This window comes from Thamnophis sirtalis, unplaced genomic scaffold (assembly GCF_051295495.1).
Source record: "Thamnophis sirtalis isolate CommonGarterSnake01/CBP01778 unplaced genomic scaffold, rThaSir2_p1.2 scaffold_4, whole genome shotgun sequence".
Taxonomy (NCBI): Eukaryota; Metazoa; Chordata; class Lepidosauria; order Squamata; family Natricidae; genus Thamnophis; species Thamnophis sirtalis.
In genome coordinates, this window is record NW_028261384.1 from 119298479 (window position 1) to 119314034 (window position 15556).

The 15556-nt window shown below is 43.1% G+C and overlaps 1 protein-coding gene across 4 annotated transcripts; it reads left to right on the forward strand.

Annotated features, from left to right (window-relative positions):
- Positions 1-1908: 1908 nt before the first annotated feature.
- On the forward strand, positions 1909-15071 carry LOC106538468 (germ cell-specific gene 1-like protein). Of its 4 annotated transcripts, none has more exons than XR_015696490.1 (8): positions 1909-3243; positions 4313-4461; positions 4599-5126; positions 8487-8534; positions 8888-9040; positions 9870-9981; positions 10830-12143; positions 14216-15071. XR_015696490.1 is itself a non-coding variant. In XM_087713916.1 (7 exons), the coding sequence occupies exons 3-7, from the start codon at positions 4817-4819 to the stop codon at positions 11176-11178; spliced, it is 972 nt and encodes a 323-aa protein (XP_087570042.1). In that variant the 5' UTR covers positions 1909-3243; positions 4313-4461; positions 4599-4816; the 3' UTR covers positions 11179-12539. The 4 variants fall into 4 exon arrangements, 2 of the variants coding, with proteins under 2 accessions (XP_087570042.1, XP_013908430.2); XR_015696491.1 differs by lacking the exon at positions 14216-15071 and having other exon boundaries at positions 10830-11341; positions 11925-12539; XM_087713916.1 differs by lacking the exon at positions 14216-15071 and having other exon boundaries at positions 10830-12539.
- Positions 15072-15556: the final 485 nt, after the last annotated feature.

Genomic DNA, 15556 nt, shown 5'->3' on the forward strand with positions numbered 1-15556 from the left:
TGTCGACTGAAGGAAGGAGAATGCCACCTGCCATTTTTAGTAATAGGCAGCCTGCTCATATCTAGAGATTGTCCTTAAGTTGGACATTCTTAACACAGGGACTGACTGTAATTATAGGAGATTAGGTTAGATAAATCTGTTCCGGTACAGCAGCCTGATTCCAATTGGTTTCAGAGGGACTTAAGGGATGGACAAGCTTCATATTAAATGAAGTGCTTAGATTTTTTTTTAAAAAAAATTAAAATACTGAGATACATCAGCCTGCACCCTCTCAGTTTTGGGTCTGGGTGGAATACTCTGAATTTTGAAAGTGTGTTGTATAATGGGAATTTTCCTCAAATGACTGAACTGAAGATGCAAAAACTACTAGAGTAGTCCCATAGTGAGATAGGCAGCAAATAAATTTAACAAAAATAAATATAGTGGTACCTTGGTATTTATTATCAATCGGTTCCAGGAGGTGTGACCAGCACTAAAAACAACAAGTAGCAAACCACGTGAGTAACATGTCACCCTTTTTTTCAGCTGAAAAGGATAGTGAATCATGAGGCAGCCAACACCGACAAATTATTGTGCGTCGTACCAAACAAACAATGAGTACCGGCACAAAATTTCCATATCAAATGCATTGAGTTTCAAAGCAGTTGAGTACTGAGGTATTACTGTAAATAAATTTGTCCGGGAACAACATGTCTGCCACATGGGGGATGTGACCAATTCCTAAACCCCTATTAGAATTGCTGAGATGCCTTTAATCCCCTTATAGTCTGAATTTGGGAATGGGAGATTTTTTTGATAAAAGATGTGGAATAATATTTTGTGGAGTACCAAAGGCAAACCAAGTCCTCTTTCGCTTTTACTTGGATTTTGGAAGGGAATTTGGGAAGTGGTAGGTTGTCTTTGTTTTCTGCATCATGTTAAGTCTATTTTGCAGCTTATCTTATTTTTGTATGCATATTTCCCAAGTGGCACACAGAGCCATATTTTCAGGCACGGCAGCCCTCAGCAATCCTCAGCTCCGGCGCACATTTGTGTGCTGGCCAGCTGATTTTTGGCCTTTTGGAGCGGCGGGGAGGCCGTTTTTTGCCCTCCCCAAGCTTCAGGAAAGCCTCTGCCTCTAGAAAGGGCAAAAAACAGGCCCAACAGACCAACCGGAAGTTTGGGGGGGGGGAGTTGTCCTAAGATGGACCATTCCCATTGTACCCTGCAATGCTCATACATTTCCCGTTTCCCAACTGTCCTCCATTTAGCTTGCATGACTGTTATTTCTTCTTCTTCTTTAGAAGTCCAGCATTCTGGCTGCCAGCCCACCCGATTAGGTCTCTGCTCTAATTACTTTGCTGTGTTTAAGTCTATACCAGCTTTGATTTCCTAACATGTTGATCGTATTGAAAATGGGACACGCAAAAACAATCTCTTTATAGCCAGCCAGATGATAATCCCGAGAGACCCAAGATCCAAAGATAAAGATTAAATATCTCATAAGGGAGACGCAGAACTGGCTGAGCAGTGAAATACACACAAAATATGATACATATCAGTTTTCGGACTGACATATTGTCCATTCTATTCACTCTTGCTTATGTATGGATTGATCCTTCCCGGCTCTGAGCTGTGGGATGAATATTCCCTTATTTATCTCAGTATTCGTTCTCCATATTGACCGGCCTTCCTATGTATTCATGCTTGCTAAACAAGAGCTGACGTTTTAAATGGGGAACAAGGACAGCCAAAAGGAAAAATACAAAAGGCAATAATGCTTGTGTACATTTGCTGTAATCCTTTGTTCTCTAAACATCAGACCGTAATAATGTTTTCAACCTCCCCAAATGCTGTTTGGTGGAAATCTTTCACTCATATTATAATAATCCCTCTGTGTCGCTGATGAGCCCAGTTCACCAGCCCACCCTTCTACTGATCGGTCTTCCTTGACCATGACCTGGTCTGCCAGTCCCTATCCTTCTCCTCTGTCCCTCTCTCTTTCCCTTCTCTCCCTCTTCCAGTCTACTCTGTCACCTTTGACCCGGCTGCTCCCTCATCTCGGCATCCAATTTTTCATCCTTTCCAAGGAGCCAGCTGATTGAACGCAGAATTAAAAAGCGGGCTCTGTAATGCTCTGTCTTCCTCTCCTCTCTCCTTTATTAGATGCTAATCCCTCAAACTTGGCACTAGTACCCCCTTGGCACTAATGAAGTTGTGTGTATGTGGTTTTTTGTTTTTTTTTAATCAGCTGCTGCTCCACTTCTCTGCTGATTCCTATCCCCCAGGGAGTGTGTCGCACTAGAGGGTGCCGAAGCTCTTCACTGCCTGCTCATTTATCACCCTGCTTATGCCACCTCTCCAGTCAGCCCAGCCGGTGTAGAGAGATTCTTCCTACTGAGCAGCGACTGAGAAGCATTTTTTACAAGGTGCAGGGTGAACTCCTGGGAGTTGCTCTTTGAATCTGTCTCTCTGCTGAAGATCCTTTGCATCTTGTCTATTTTAGCACCAGCTAAATATCTTTTCCTTCCTTTCTTTTTTTCTTTTTTTAAAGAGGATAGACCTTCATTCCTCTGTTGGCGTGATGGTCTAGGAGCGATTTGGTCAAATGTTCCAGGATTAGTCTCCATCCATCAACCGAGGGATCTCGAATCACACCCATGATACTTGTGTTTGGGATCACTTCTTGAGCAATCTTGTTTTGGATCTGTTAAAGAAGGGGAATCAACATTTCCTGGAATTTGAACATCCAATATTTTCTTCAAATGGGGATATTTGTGGCTGATATAGTTTAAGGGGGCATTGTGAGCTGTTGTTTATGGGCGATATTTTGGACTCTTTGCAATCCAGTTTTTCAGCTCCCTCCAAGCAATAAAGAGCCTGATTCACTTGATTCAAATTGCTTCTTTTTTGGGGGTTGTGAACTGCTGGACTATTCTGACAGAGTGCCACTCCTCCAGATACAGATTTCCTCTCTTCCTGCATTTGTTTCCATTATTCTTCAGCACGAACACTGGATTTTTGACGTTCCTTCTGGGCAACAGTTTGAACTGGCAGAACTCCAAAGATTTGACACAGCCCGCTGCATGCTTGTGGCTTGTAATTGTGATGAATAATTAAAAGAAGAAGAAGAAGAGTTTGCAACCTTGTGGGAGAGAGCTGTAAAGGAGCTGCCATGGATTTCAGAAAGACAATTCTAAAGAATTGTCAGGAGAGGAAGAGGACTGAGAAATAATTCTTAAAGCAGGATCCACAAGGCATCTTGTGAGCTGTTTCATTCCAAGGAGAGAGGCAGCGTTGTGGGTGCAGGGGCCAAGCAAGTCACTTGCTTTGGACAGGCTGAACCCAAAGATCCAACTTTAAATAGATTTAAAGAGCCTGATGGGCCCAATAGAGCTGCTGGGAAGTAAACTAAGGAGATTTAAGAAAGTTGGGGGGAGGCATTTGAAATAATTAGGAATTCCAGGTTTGGCTTTTCCACTGCAAGGCACAATAAATTGTGGAGTGCTTAGGAAGCTAAATCTTATGGGTTGCCTTTTTTTGGAGTCTTGGGTTCCTCCCAAAACTGGGGCCACCTTAATGTTTTGCCTAGTTCCCATACTGTTGCTCTAGAGAGAAAAGGAAAATGCGGTGGGAGATTCATTGGCATGGCAGAATAGCTAGTTGTTCTCCTCTGGAAGTTTCTAGGACTTTTTGTAATAAAGATAAATTTTAGTATGTAAATTTAGTAGTGTGGAGGGTAAGACAGTGCCCCCATCCAGTAAGCTAATTTCTGCAGCCTAAGGGGGAGATTTTTCATTCCCTGAAACCTATATCAACTCCTCGTAACTATATGGGTGGCTGATGGTAATGGTGGAAGGTTGGAAAAAGATGTCCATAATTGGGGAAGCTTCCTCAGCTCTTCAAAAGAGGCTTTGCTAGTTACAGAAAAGAGATGAAAAGCATCCTAAATGATGTGTAGATTCTGTGGCATGCCAAAGGACTTTCAGCATTTGCTTTAAATTCATTGATGGTCTTTCAACGTTAGCAAGGGTTTAGGATTGTCTCTGCTTTTTATTCAGATTGAAAGGTTTTGTTCTTACTAACAGGGGAGTAAAAAAGAAAAAGAAAAGGCTGGTCAAAAGGAAGATTTTTTTTTAAAAAAAAGATCTTTTTAATTCAGCCCAAGCCATTTATCTTGCTGATAATATACACAAACCTTGAGTGATAATATAGAGAAGCTATATCAGACTTTTTTTTGGGGGGGGGCGAGCGCAGAATTTTGTCACCTTCCATTTATAACCCATTTTCCCCCTATTACCTTTCCCATCTTTTTTACCACAAACACATACAGACCCTGAAATCTATTAAGGCGTGAAGGATTAGCTGCATGGTATCTTTTGCTCAGTCACATGAGGAGCTGTCATCAGGCAGCATCTAGGATTGATGGCACCCATCTCTTTATTTGCCCATTCAATCTCATTGGCACACAACCCTTGGAATGTAAGCGCCCATCGTGTTTTTCCTTCTGATCTTGGATCCCATTTGTTCCTTGGAAAACTTTGGTTCCTACCCTATATCCTTATATCCTCAAGTAACCAGATCTAACTCCAAATTCTGACATGCTTCTTTTTCTTTAGGGTGATTGCTTTGTTGGATGCAGCCCACTCTTTGCTTATAAAGATGAGGGAATGATGAAAATTGGAGAAGCAATTTGCCACTGGACTCTTGTGCAGAATTATCCACTAAACCCAGAAGACGTCTGATCGATCCGCCACTTAGAGGGACTTTGAACAATTGGGTTTGATCTCAAGGACCAGCCCTTGTCTCTTCCTGTAGCTCTGGGGACATTGTAACGATGATTCGATTAAGCCGAAGAGTTCGCTCAATGCTTTCTTTGGGCCTCAACTGTCTTGCCCTCTGCTTTTCTGTGTCTGCTTTCAGCACCAGCTATTGGTGTGAAGGGACCCACAAAGTGGTGAAATCACCCTGCCTTTCAGTGGTCAAGAAAGGGAACTGCGTACCAAGCAACAGCAACGAGACTCTGGATACGAATGAGACGGTGGATCCTCACAAAGTCCAGTACATCTGGGAGACGGGTGAAGACAAGTATGCTTTTCAGTATTTCCACACCGGTTTCTGGCTGTCGTGTGAAGAACATCATGGAGGTATTAAAAACGGTCACATCCCTGGGCAATTGATTCCATGACACTATTTGTAGTTAAACATTCATGTTTTCATGGGGTGAGCTTCTAAGAAGGAAATGGGGGGGAGGGGGAGAATTTGCTAGATAAACAATGTAAATAATGTTATAGGAGAACCTCAAGGAGCCCCAAAGGACCTTAACAAGTAGGGCCCAATGTATATGGCCAACCTATACGTAAGAGCATAGAGTCCCCCCACCCCATCCAGATCTTCTTACTTCTTTCTCCTTTACTTTTGTTCTGTGATCCTCTTTCTAAATTACTAGTGACAGAAACTTGTCCTAGTCTGTGTGATGCAGTATAACTAACAATAGTTATAATAACAAATGGCACCGTAGAAAGTGAAATCTTAGTATTCATATCCTTAGAAACCCAGGCGATGCCCTGGGGCTGACTTTATTTTACACAGTTATTCTTTCTTAATCTGATAACTTTGGAGTATTGTTGGAATATAAAACAGGAAGTGGGAAGGGGGAGGCTTGTAAGAACGCACCTGAGCTTTTGGGAGAAAGGACAAGATAAATACAACAGATAATTAGAAAAAAACTATTTGGTTACACAGAGGATTTTTTCCCCCCAATGAATTGTTAGGATGAGGGTACTACTAGCACTATGGTTTCTTCTCTTGAACAAAGCAGGGAAATATGTCACCAAAGCCCTTGGTATATACTCAGCCCTCTGTGTGAAAATTGGAGGTAGATTTTTTTTTTCGTCCCCATCCAAGATTTTTTTGTACTTTTGCAAATCTTGGCACCTGCTCTCTCCCTCCCGTATCTAGCCAGACAGCTGTGTTAAAGTGCTTTCTGCAGATCTGTGAGCCCTGGAGAAATGTATGCTGCGTAAATAGGGTTCTCTTCATTGCCAACCCCTATTCTGACTCACTAAAGAGACCTTAAGGGGAGGGGGGGGGGGCTTGTCCTCATTGTTTTAATGTGGGGCGAGTTAAAGAAGTCAGTGATTAGTGGATACACCCTGGCCGCCAGTTCTGGATGGTGGCGATTCGGGCTGGTCCAACTTTCCAAGTGGAAAGAACCAGATGCTGCTATTGTCTAAATTAGAAAGACTTCGGAACACAGTGTCCATGCACCGGAGACAAGGTGACCTCTCTGTACTGAGGCGCTGAGCTGATTACAACCCTTAGCGATCACCTGCTTGTGCAAGCAGTCCTTGACTTACGAATCAAGCTTGGAATTACGGCCATGTCGGTCATTAAGTGACCATGCCCAATTTTACCATCTTATTTACGGTGGTTGTTAAACGAACACCATAGTCATTAAGTGAGTATGGCAGTTGTTAAGTAGATTTGTTTTCCCCAATGGGCTTCTTTGGCCAGAAACTTAAAGTACATGCCAGAAACTGCTTAAAACCAGCTGAAAATCGCAGTCATGTTACTATGGGAGACTGTAAAGGTGAGCTCATTGCCAAGCATCAAAATGTGGTTGTGTGAATACAAGGTATATGGGTGCAGGCATCAGAACTTTGAAAAAGGGTCATAAGTAGCTCCGGGGAAGCCCGTCATTACTTTGAATAGTTGTTTAGCAACTGGTCATTTATTGAGGACTACCTGTACTTTGAACAGTATGGTTAGTGATATATATATAAGGTTGGATCCACGGCAAAACCTATGTTGTGTTAAGGCAGGGGTCAACAACTTTAAACACTCAAAGAGCCACAAAGGTCCAAACTGGAAGCTCCCCATTCAATTCTGCAGCCGACTGAAGGTCTGGCTCACCTACCAGAGTCTCCTCCTAGCATGGCGTTCTTTTTCCTCTACCTGTCCTAACTGAAAGCCATATCTATTGTGAAGTGACAGGGAGCCGCAGCAGAGGTCTGAAAGAGCCACATGTGGCTCCACAGCCATGGGTTGCCGACCCCTGTGTTAAGGGAAGAGTCCAAGGCCTTTGAGATGGACCAGACTTGAATACTAAAGACATGAATATAAAAGCTACTTTTGTTATAGGTACAATAACAGAATATTGCAACTCTGGATGAGCCTCTTCTCTCCCTGCCATTATTCTAGGGAGGATCAAGTCTGAAATGCTTTCTCAAATTACATTCTTGATTTGGACTCAAATTTATTTTATTTGACTGTTGCTTTGGCTGCAGCTCTTCCTCCTGTTCCTCAAGGTTATTCTCACAGTCCATTACACCAATCTTTGGACCACAGCCCACTACCTGGCTGGGACCCATTCGGAATCGGGCTGCAGAAGCAGCAGGTGAATGTGTGTGCGCATGAAGCTCCCTTCGACCAAGCGATGGGCACTTGCTCTTGTCAACAAAAACTCCCCTCTTGTGAATGGCTGGCCCTTGCGCAGGTGTGCAAATGGAGCTGTGTGTACTTGCATGTGCACAACTGCAACTCACACAGAACCATCTTCTCCTCCCCTGTTGGCCTGGGCGGCCACGCCAGAAAGGCTGGGGACCACTGCATTACACCAATCTCATATGAGGACACAACCAAAAGAAGAGATTGTGTAGCTTGCAGTTTGATGCACGACATACATGAAAGGCTCTGTCCAAAGAATCATCCTCTTTCACTTCCTCCAAATCTAGGGCAATCCTTGCCTTGATCGAAATCCATTTTGAAGTAGAAATGCGAAAATAGTGCTCCCATTTATTTATTGCTGAAGTACAATTTTTGGAACTCCCAGACAGTACAGAAACAACTTCCCTAAAGTACTGCAGACTCTCTCTAATTTTAGCAATAGCAATAGCAGTTAAACTTATATACCGCTTCATAGGGCTTTCAGCCCTCTCTAAGCGGTTTACAGAGTCAGCATATTGCCCCCAACAACAATCCGGGTCCTCATTTTACCCACCTTGGAAGGATGGAAGGCTGAGTCAACCCTGAGCTGGTGAGATTTGAACAGCCGAACTGCAATCAGCTGAAGTAGCCTGCAGTGCTGCATTTAACCACTGCGCCACCTTTTGTTTAATTTACACAAAATAACTGTACATTTTGGAAAAGACGGCCTTTGTTTGCCGTGCTGGGGAATTCTGGGAGTTAAAGTTCACAAGTCTTAAAAGTTCCCAAGTTTGGACACCCCTGATTTAGAGTGTTTTTGATTAGGGAAAGTTACTGTAGATGAGGAAAAATGGTATTTAGACTATAGCACTCTTTCTTTGATCCCTTGCTATATCTCTTTGTCTTTTAAAACTTATGCCCTTTCTTGCTGAGATCTACCTAGTCAGCAGCAGAAACCGAACGATCCCCTTTTCCTGGGGGGGGGAAGGGCATCACAAAATGTCGGCATTCATTGTCACGTACAGCAGCAGCTGTGGCTAACCTGTCATTGTCTTCTCTCACTGTTCCCCTCCCGCCAGAGGAGAAGTGTCGGAGTTTCATCGAGCTGCCTCCAGAGTCAGAACAAGGTGAGAATTTGGATGGCAAAATAGGCCAGCTCACGTAGGTGCAAAATGAGTGGGAAGCAACTCTGTAAGTACTGCAAAGCTTATTTTTTCTGAGTTTAAGATTTAACTAGTCAAGTGTTGCCTATCTACCAAGAGATAGAAAAACCTTGCCGTCTCCCACCCTGCACTCAGTCATTCCAAATGCCATTTTTGTTGTCGTTTTTTTTTTCCCCCCAGCCCATCCCAGCTGGGCTCTTGTAAGCAGAGCCAGTAGGAAAGCTCCAGTCAGTCTCTGGGGTAACAGAATAATGTAGTGGTAGCAAAGCAGCTTAACCTCTTTCTTCCCCCCCGTAACCCCTTTCTTTTTCCTGCAGGAGTGCTGTGGCTCTCTGTTGCTTCCGAATTTCTTTATATCATCCTGTTGAGTATTGGATTCTTGCTGATGTGTTTAGATGCTATCTACTATGCCAACTTCATTGACGGTCTCAAGATCAACGCTTTCGCAGCTGTAATCACTGTTTTGTCAGGTATTGCCACGTGCCCTCCTGTCCATCCCTTTATTCTGCGTAGACAGACATGTCTCGAAAGTAGTGCTGGTGTAGATTACCCAATTTGGCCACTTTCAGAGGGGTAGATTTCAACTCCCAGAATTCTTAGAAAAGTGGCCAAAATGATTAGGGAATCCTAATTAAATGCCGTGTGTGTGTGTGTGTGTGTGTGTGTGTGTGCACGCGCGTGCATGCGCGTGCGTGCATGCGCACACACGCACGCACACGTGTACTTAAGGGATTATAAAACTGGATGCAATTCACTTAATAATTGCCTTGTTGTAACATGAGCCATGGTGGCGTGGTGGTTAGAATGCTGTATTGCAGGCTAACTCTGCCGACTGCCAGAAGTTTGATTCTCGCCGATTCAAGGTTGACTCAGCATTCCATTTTTCCGAGGTTGGTAAAATAAGGACCCAAATTGTTGAGGGCAATATGCTCGTTTAGAGTTGCTGTGAAGTCTGAATGCTATTACTATTGCTATTACCTTACTTAGCAATGGAAATTCTGGTCCCAATTGTGGTCGTAAGTTTAAGACTACCTGTATATTCCCATCATTCCTTTCCCCACTCTACACATCCATTTTTTTATAGAGAATGCACTGGGGAGAGCCTTACTCTTAGATTTTGTTGAATGAACCCACAACTTGCACGTGTATGTATATGTATATGGGCATGTCTGCTTGCCCACTTGGGCTGTTGATTGCTACCTGCAACATTTCCAGGGTGCAGAAGAATTGAGGCTGAATGGGCTTATGGGCCTCTTCTTGTGGCTGAATTGTGGCTTATGGGCCTCTTCTTCTCCACAGGTCTCCTGGGCATGGTGGCCCACATGATGTACATGACTGTCTTTCAGGTAGCTGTAAACCTGGGGCCAAAAGATTGGAGGCCCCAGACATGGTATTATGGATGGTCCTTTGGGTGAGTAACCAGCTTTGAGGAGGATTTTTTCCCTTTTAGCATTTGCCACTTTGTCTTGTAATTTTTTGGACCAAGTCAGGAGGGTAGAAAAGAAAGGATCTGATTGAACTAGAAATGGGGGAAGGAAGAGATTCAGAAGTGTCCAAGAATAGTTATACGACCTAAGAGGTAGCTGATTGTAAATTCCTGTGATAAACAGCACAAGATCCAGATCTACCAAAATGTATAGTCTGCTCATTTTTGATGACAATAGCACAGTGGATTTACACAAAGAGCGTAAATCTGAATGAGCAAGAACAACAGAATATAACAATCCCGAATCTCCAGAGATATTTTAGAGGAAGCTGTCTAATAACTCAAGGAGCCTGGTTTTCTTACTTGTAAAACTGGCAAAAGACGACCGTGAAAAAGAAGAATGATTCTAAAACACTGGGAGATAAGTGTCCACGGGCAAAGGGTTGAAAAAAGTCAAGAGGGTAGCGATGGTAAAATGACTGAATCCTTGTTCTTTTTACGTGGGCCAAGAAAGGGGTGGGGCTTTAATTGCCCAATCACAACTGCTGTCGTGACTGTCTCAGACACCTCGGCAACTGTGCATGTTTAAAATTCATGGATCGAAGCTCCTGTTTTTATTTATAATAGAGGAGACGTTGACCTTGGCCTTAATATTGAGATTCTGGAGATGAGGAAACTTTGTGGATGAATGAAGCGGTGTGTCTGAGTGGGTGGATAAATGTTTGGGAATGTTGATGGACAATTGAGGAAGACCTCAAGGTACCAATGGCCGAAGGATTCGAATCTTTTTCCTCTCCTCCTTTGCTTACCCTCTTCTGATGTTCTCCCCACAGCTTGGCCTGGCTCTCTTTCACTCTCTGCATGTCAGCCTCGGTGCTGACCCTCAACACTTACACCAAGACTATTCTGGAGTTCAAGTACCGTCGGCAGATTTTTGAGAAATACACGGCGGCAACGGGGAGCATCCGGGGTTCCAACTCGCCGGCGCTGGACCCCGACCTGGAGCGTTTCCTATGGGAGAAGTACATCTTCAGTGTCAGTGAATCCCTAGACTTCTCTGCAAGCCCACCCGGCCGCTTGGCTCTCAGTGGGGGCCGAAAGGAGTGTTCAGGAGGATATTCTGGCCTCCCAAGGAGTCACAGTGGAGATACCAAGGATGAGGATGATGGGGAACCTTGCTGAGGAGAGGAGGTTGTGTAGAAAAAGAGAGCCTTGTCCGTCATTTCTCTTCTCCGTCTCGCATTCACTCCCTCGCACATCTAGTTTTAATTATGTTTTCCTCTCTCTCCTGTTGAACCTCTCAGTAACTTTCATAGCTGATCATTGAGGACCTGTTTTAAAGAAGGTTTTTACCCTATGTTTTTTTCATATATAGTGCAACTCAAGCTGGCAAACATAACAATATTCTTTACTATTTTCTCCACAAGAACAACCATGTGGGGTGAGTTAGCCGAGAAAGACACTGGCCCAAAATCACCCAGCTGGTTTTACATGTTTAAGGTGGGATTAGAACTCATCTGGTGATTGGCCCAAAATCATCCACACCGTGTTCATGCCTAAGGCGGGACTAGAACTCACTGTCACCTAGTGATTAACCCAAGGTCACCCAGATGGCATTCATACCTAAGGCGGGACTAGAACTCACTATCGCCTGGTGATTGACCCAAAGTCACCCAGATGGCATTCATACCTAAGGTGGGACTAGAATTCACCATCTCCTGGTAATTGGGCTAAAATCACTCAGCTGGTTTTCATGGGTAAACTTTCATGGGTCTAGAACTCACCATTTTTTTTTTTTAGGTAGTTCTGAAGATTTAAAAAGACAAGATTACCAGATCCAGGGTTCTAATCTCCCTGTCAGAACAATAGCAGACAAGATAGGAAGCTTTATTGATTTGGGATGTGATGGGTGTTGTTGTATGTCTCAGGTCAAGGCAATTGAGCTGCAAAGACCCCTTAACAAATGGATTTTGAAGATCGACCTTCGTGACTGATCTTGGTCACTGAATTACAGGAAGCTTTGCCAAAATAAAAGAGACGTGTCTTACCCACCAGTTAAGTTTTGGCAGAACTGTTGCCTGATTCCTGAAAGCTGGTGGCTCATTTGGACAAGTGCCACTAAACGTTTCTGCTCCAGATATCAGAAGGTCTGTTCGTATCCTCTATAATATTACCTCTTTGCATGTTGGCCAAAAGGTTTTCAAGTCATCAAGAAATGATGGAAAATTACTAATGGAACAGCTCATTACACTGTAACCATTAATTATGTCATTAATCTCACCAACAACTACCTGTAAAGGAAAGTTTAAGACATCATCCAAGCATTGATTGGAATCAAAACGCCCATATTATTATCATTCCCAGTCTCATTTCTAAATGTTCTCTTAGAAACATCATCAAGTCATACATATTTTTCCGGGGAGATCTTTCTACGGATGTAGGGAGATCATTGAAAAAATATCCTACCAAATAAAAATGGATCATGAGCTATCTCTCCCCATAACTGCCTCCCAACTGTACAATGCAGTGTTCTGTTAGATCATCAAAGACTCTTAGAGTCTTCATTTTTCTTGTGTCTTCCTAGGGCCAATTTGGTCAAAGTCCCCTGAAAGTCATTCCAATGGCTTTCTTTTGTTCATCTTATTTAGATATTGGGGCATTCACTTACATTGATGGATACAGTAGACCTTAGAGGAAGTAGATCTTGAATCGACCTCTTTCCATTTGGTCTATTTCAACTTCTTATGGAACAAACCCTCATCTATCCAGGATGAGTTGGCCTGTATGATGGCTAGTATACGTATATATTTTCGAGATCCTCTCCAATAACGCAGTAGTAGTTCAGATGAGTGTGAAAAGTCATTGCTTAGTTTTTACGCTCATTTATACCACCACACACACCCCTGCCTTCTGCTTTCTCCTATTTGGAGGTTGGCTCAGTAGCACAAAGGGAGGACGGGATGGGACGGGACTCCCATATCTTGCTCTGTCATCCACCCCAACTGGTTTGTGGAGTGTTTGGTAAGAGCACTTTGGAGAACGTGTGTGCCAAAATTCAGCTTTCACTGTTGTAGAATTACTCCCGTGGGACATGAATCTCTGCTATCGAAAGATGCTCAAGTATTTTTTGTGACATGGTGTGTACATACTATGGTTGTTTGAGTAATAGAGTAGGTATAGCTTCCAAGTAATGACTTAGCCATTTGGATCAGAAATTCTGCCCTGCAATTTCACCCTCCCTTCCTATTGTTTTGTCATGCAGCATTGCTTCTGCTCCCTTCGCCTGGCCTCCCTCCCTCCCCCCCCAATATCCCTCCCCTCCCCAAACCCATTTGTAGCTGTCTGGTTAATCTCATCTGCTTTAGCATCATGCAATTTTCTCATCTGTAGGGAATGAAGGAAGAGCAAGAGTCATTAATTTCTGGTTGATTAAAGAAATTAAGGAATTAATCAGTGTCAGTCTGCTTCATTTCATAAGTGGGGGTGGGAGGAGGAAGTTTCCAGCTGCTCCTCATTTCTGCTTAAGAGAAAATAAAAATCAAACAGGGGGATCTGAAGTACGAAGCCCACCACAGCAGTTTAGGATCCCCTGAGAGAACCTTATGTGATCTCATAGGTGGGCAAGTAGGAGTGATTTCCAATTGTCTTAATAGAAACTATTTAGAAATCTTTGTCTTCCTCTTCATAAATTAGACTGCTGAGAAAGAACCCTGGAGCAGAATCTAGGAATGGAGCTTCTGTTCCTAGGAACAGAGAATTTGGCTCTAATTCTAATCCTGATCTCAAGAAACTAAATCCTTTATTTCTCGTCCAGTTGTAATTTTGAGTTGTAATTGGTGCACCTAAAAATCATCAAAACAGAGTCAATTCCAGAAGTAAATTCCAGAGAATTTAACTGGAGGTGGGGGAGGGCAGAGATTCCTTATTCTGAACCCTAACAATTTGGTTTAGAAGAGAGATGTCCCAATTCCAGAATGGGTCTAGTTCACGCTTAATTCAAGCATTACCTTTAAAAGTTTGGAGGAAAGAATCTCACCTTCAGCCTTGCAGAGCTATTACTAGAGAGATATTGGGCTATGGTCAGTTCCTGGAAGGCTGCTATATTGAAGAATATATATGAATAACAGCATATTATAACAAATTGTATACTATGATTGTATATATTATATATGAATAGCAATATATAAGAATAATGGCACAGTATATTGCATCCCGACAGGAACAACTTATCTGAAATTGTGTGTTCCAGCCAAATGAATGAAGCCCTCACCAGATTGTTTGGTGTTCACGTCCTGTGATCTTCAGGAAGCATTTCTTTATTTAACCTTCAAGTCAGTGCTGACCTCTGGACTAACCTGTGCAACTTTCTTGGCAAGATTTTTGGAAGTGTTTGCTCTTGACGTCTTCCTAGGACTGAGCAAATGGGTTTCCTTCCCCTTCAGATGAAGGGTCCACTTTTTGGGGGGTGGGGGTGGGAAACCAACCAAGTGTTAGTCCATGATTGGTACAGGAATTGACCAACTGGCTTGTCACCCAAGCCTGACATCACTGTCTGAGAGAGTGACTGGCACAAAGTCATCCAGCTGGCTTTCATACTTAGGTGGAACTAGAACTCACAGCCTCCTGGTTTTTAGCCTGATGACTTAACCACCTGACCAAACCTACCGTGTTTTCCCGAAAATAAGACAGGGTCTTATTTTCTTTTGACACTCGAAATAAGCGCTTGGCTTTATTTTCGGGGAGGTCTTATTATTTTTAAGGTGCAGGAGGCAGCGAACATGGTCACCTCGCGGCTGCTGCTGTGTTGCAATATTTTTGGGGAGGACTTATTTTTTGGGGACGGATCATTTAGCACATGTGCTCAAAAGCCCGATTGGGCTTATTATCTGGGGAGGTCTTATTTTCAGGGAAACAGGGTAGGTCTGAGCAAGAGTGACTGGCTCAAAGTCATTCAGTTGGATTTGTATCTAAGGTGGGACTAGACCTCACATTCTCCCATTTTCTAGCCTGTGTCCTTAACTGGCTCTTAGTACAATCATTGGGGGCAAGTAAATCTTAAATTTAAAAAAGGAAGATTTGGGGCACACTCTAGCTCAAGAAGCCATGGGAATGAATATCAAAAGTTCATTTTTATGGATTCTTGGGCCAGAGTATGCCCAAAATCTTCCCTTTTCTTTAAGATTTACTTGCTCCCAATGGTTTTACAGCCCCTTTCTGATTTCAGCAGTGTTCCTCTGTAGGACACCAAATTCTGGGATTCAAGGAACAGCCATTCAACAAGTAGATGGATTAAAAAAAACAGGTGTTTAACCCCAAATAGACCATTCTTTGCTTCTAGGGAGGCATATACAACCTATAAAGGCAGATGCACCCATAGAGGATCAATGGGAGAGGTCAAAACAAAATTGGTGAAGGGTTTCTGTGATATCTCCTAAACAGCCCATCCCATAACAAGGAAAGGGCCCAGACCCGCAAAAGGATGCTAGCAGGGATTGGATAAAAAACATGTCTTTTTTTTTTTTAAAGGTAAAGTACTTTTACTATATTATTTAATGAAATA

What these genes read in the sequence shown, in the direction of transcription:
- LOC106538468 (XM_087713916.1), top strand. Translation starts at nt 4,817, where the DNA reads ATGATTCGATTAAGCCGAAGAGTTCGCTCAATGCTTTCTTTGGGCCTC. An exon ending in GTGTGAAGAACATCATGGAG is followed by an intron (nt 5,127 to 8,486) that starts GTATTAAAAACG and finishes CCCTCCCGCCAG; the next exon opens with AGGAGAAGTGTCGGAGTTTC. An exon ending in GCCTCCAGAGTCAGAACAAG is followed by an intron (nt 8,535 to 8,887) that starts GTGAGAATTTGG and finishes TTTTTCCTGCAG; the next exon opens with GAGTGCTGTGGCTCTCTGTT.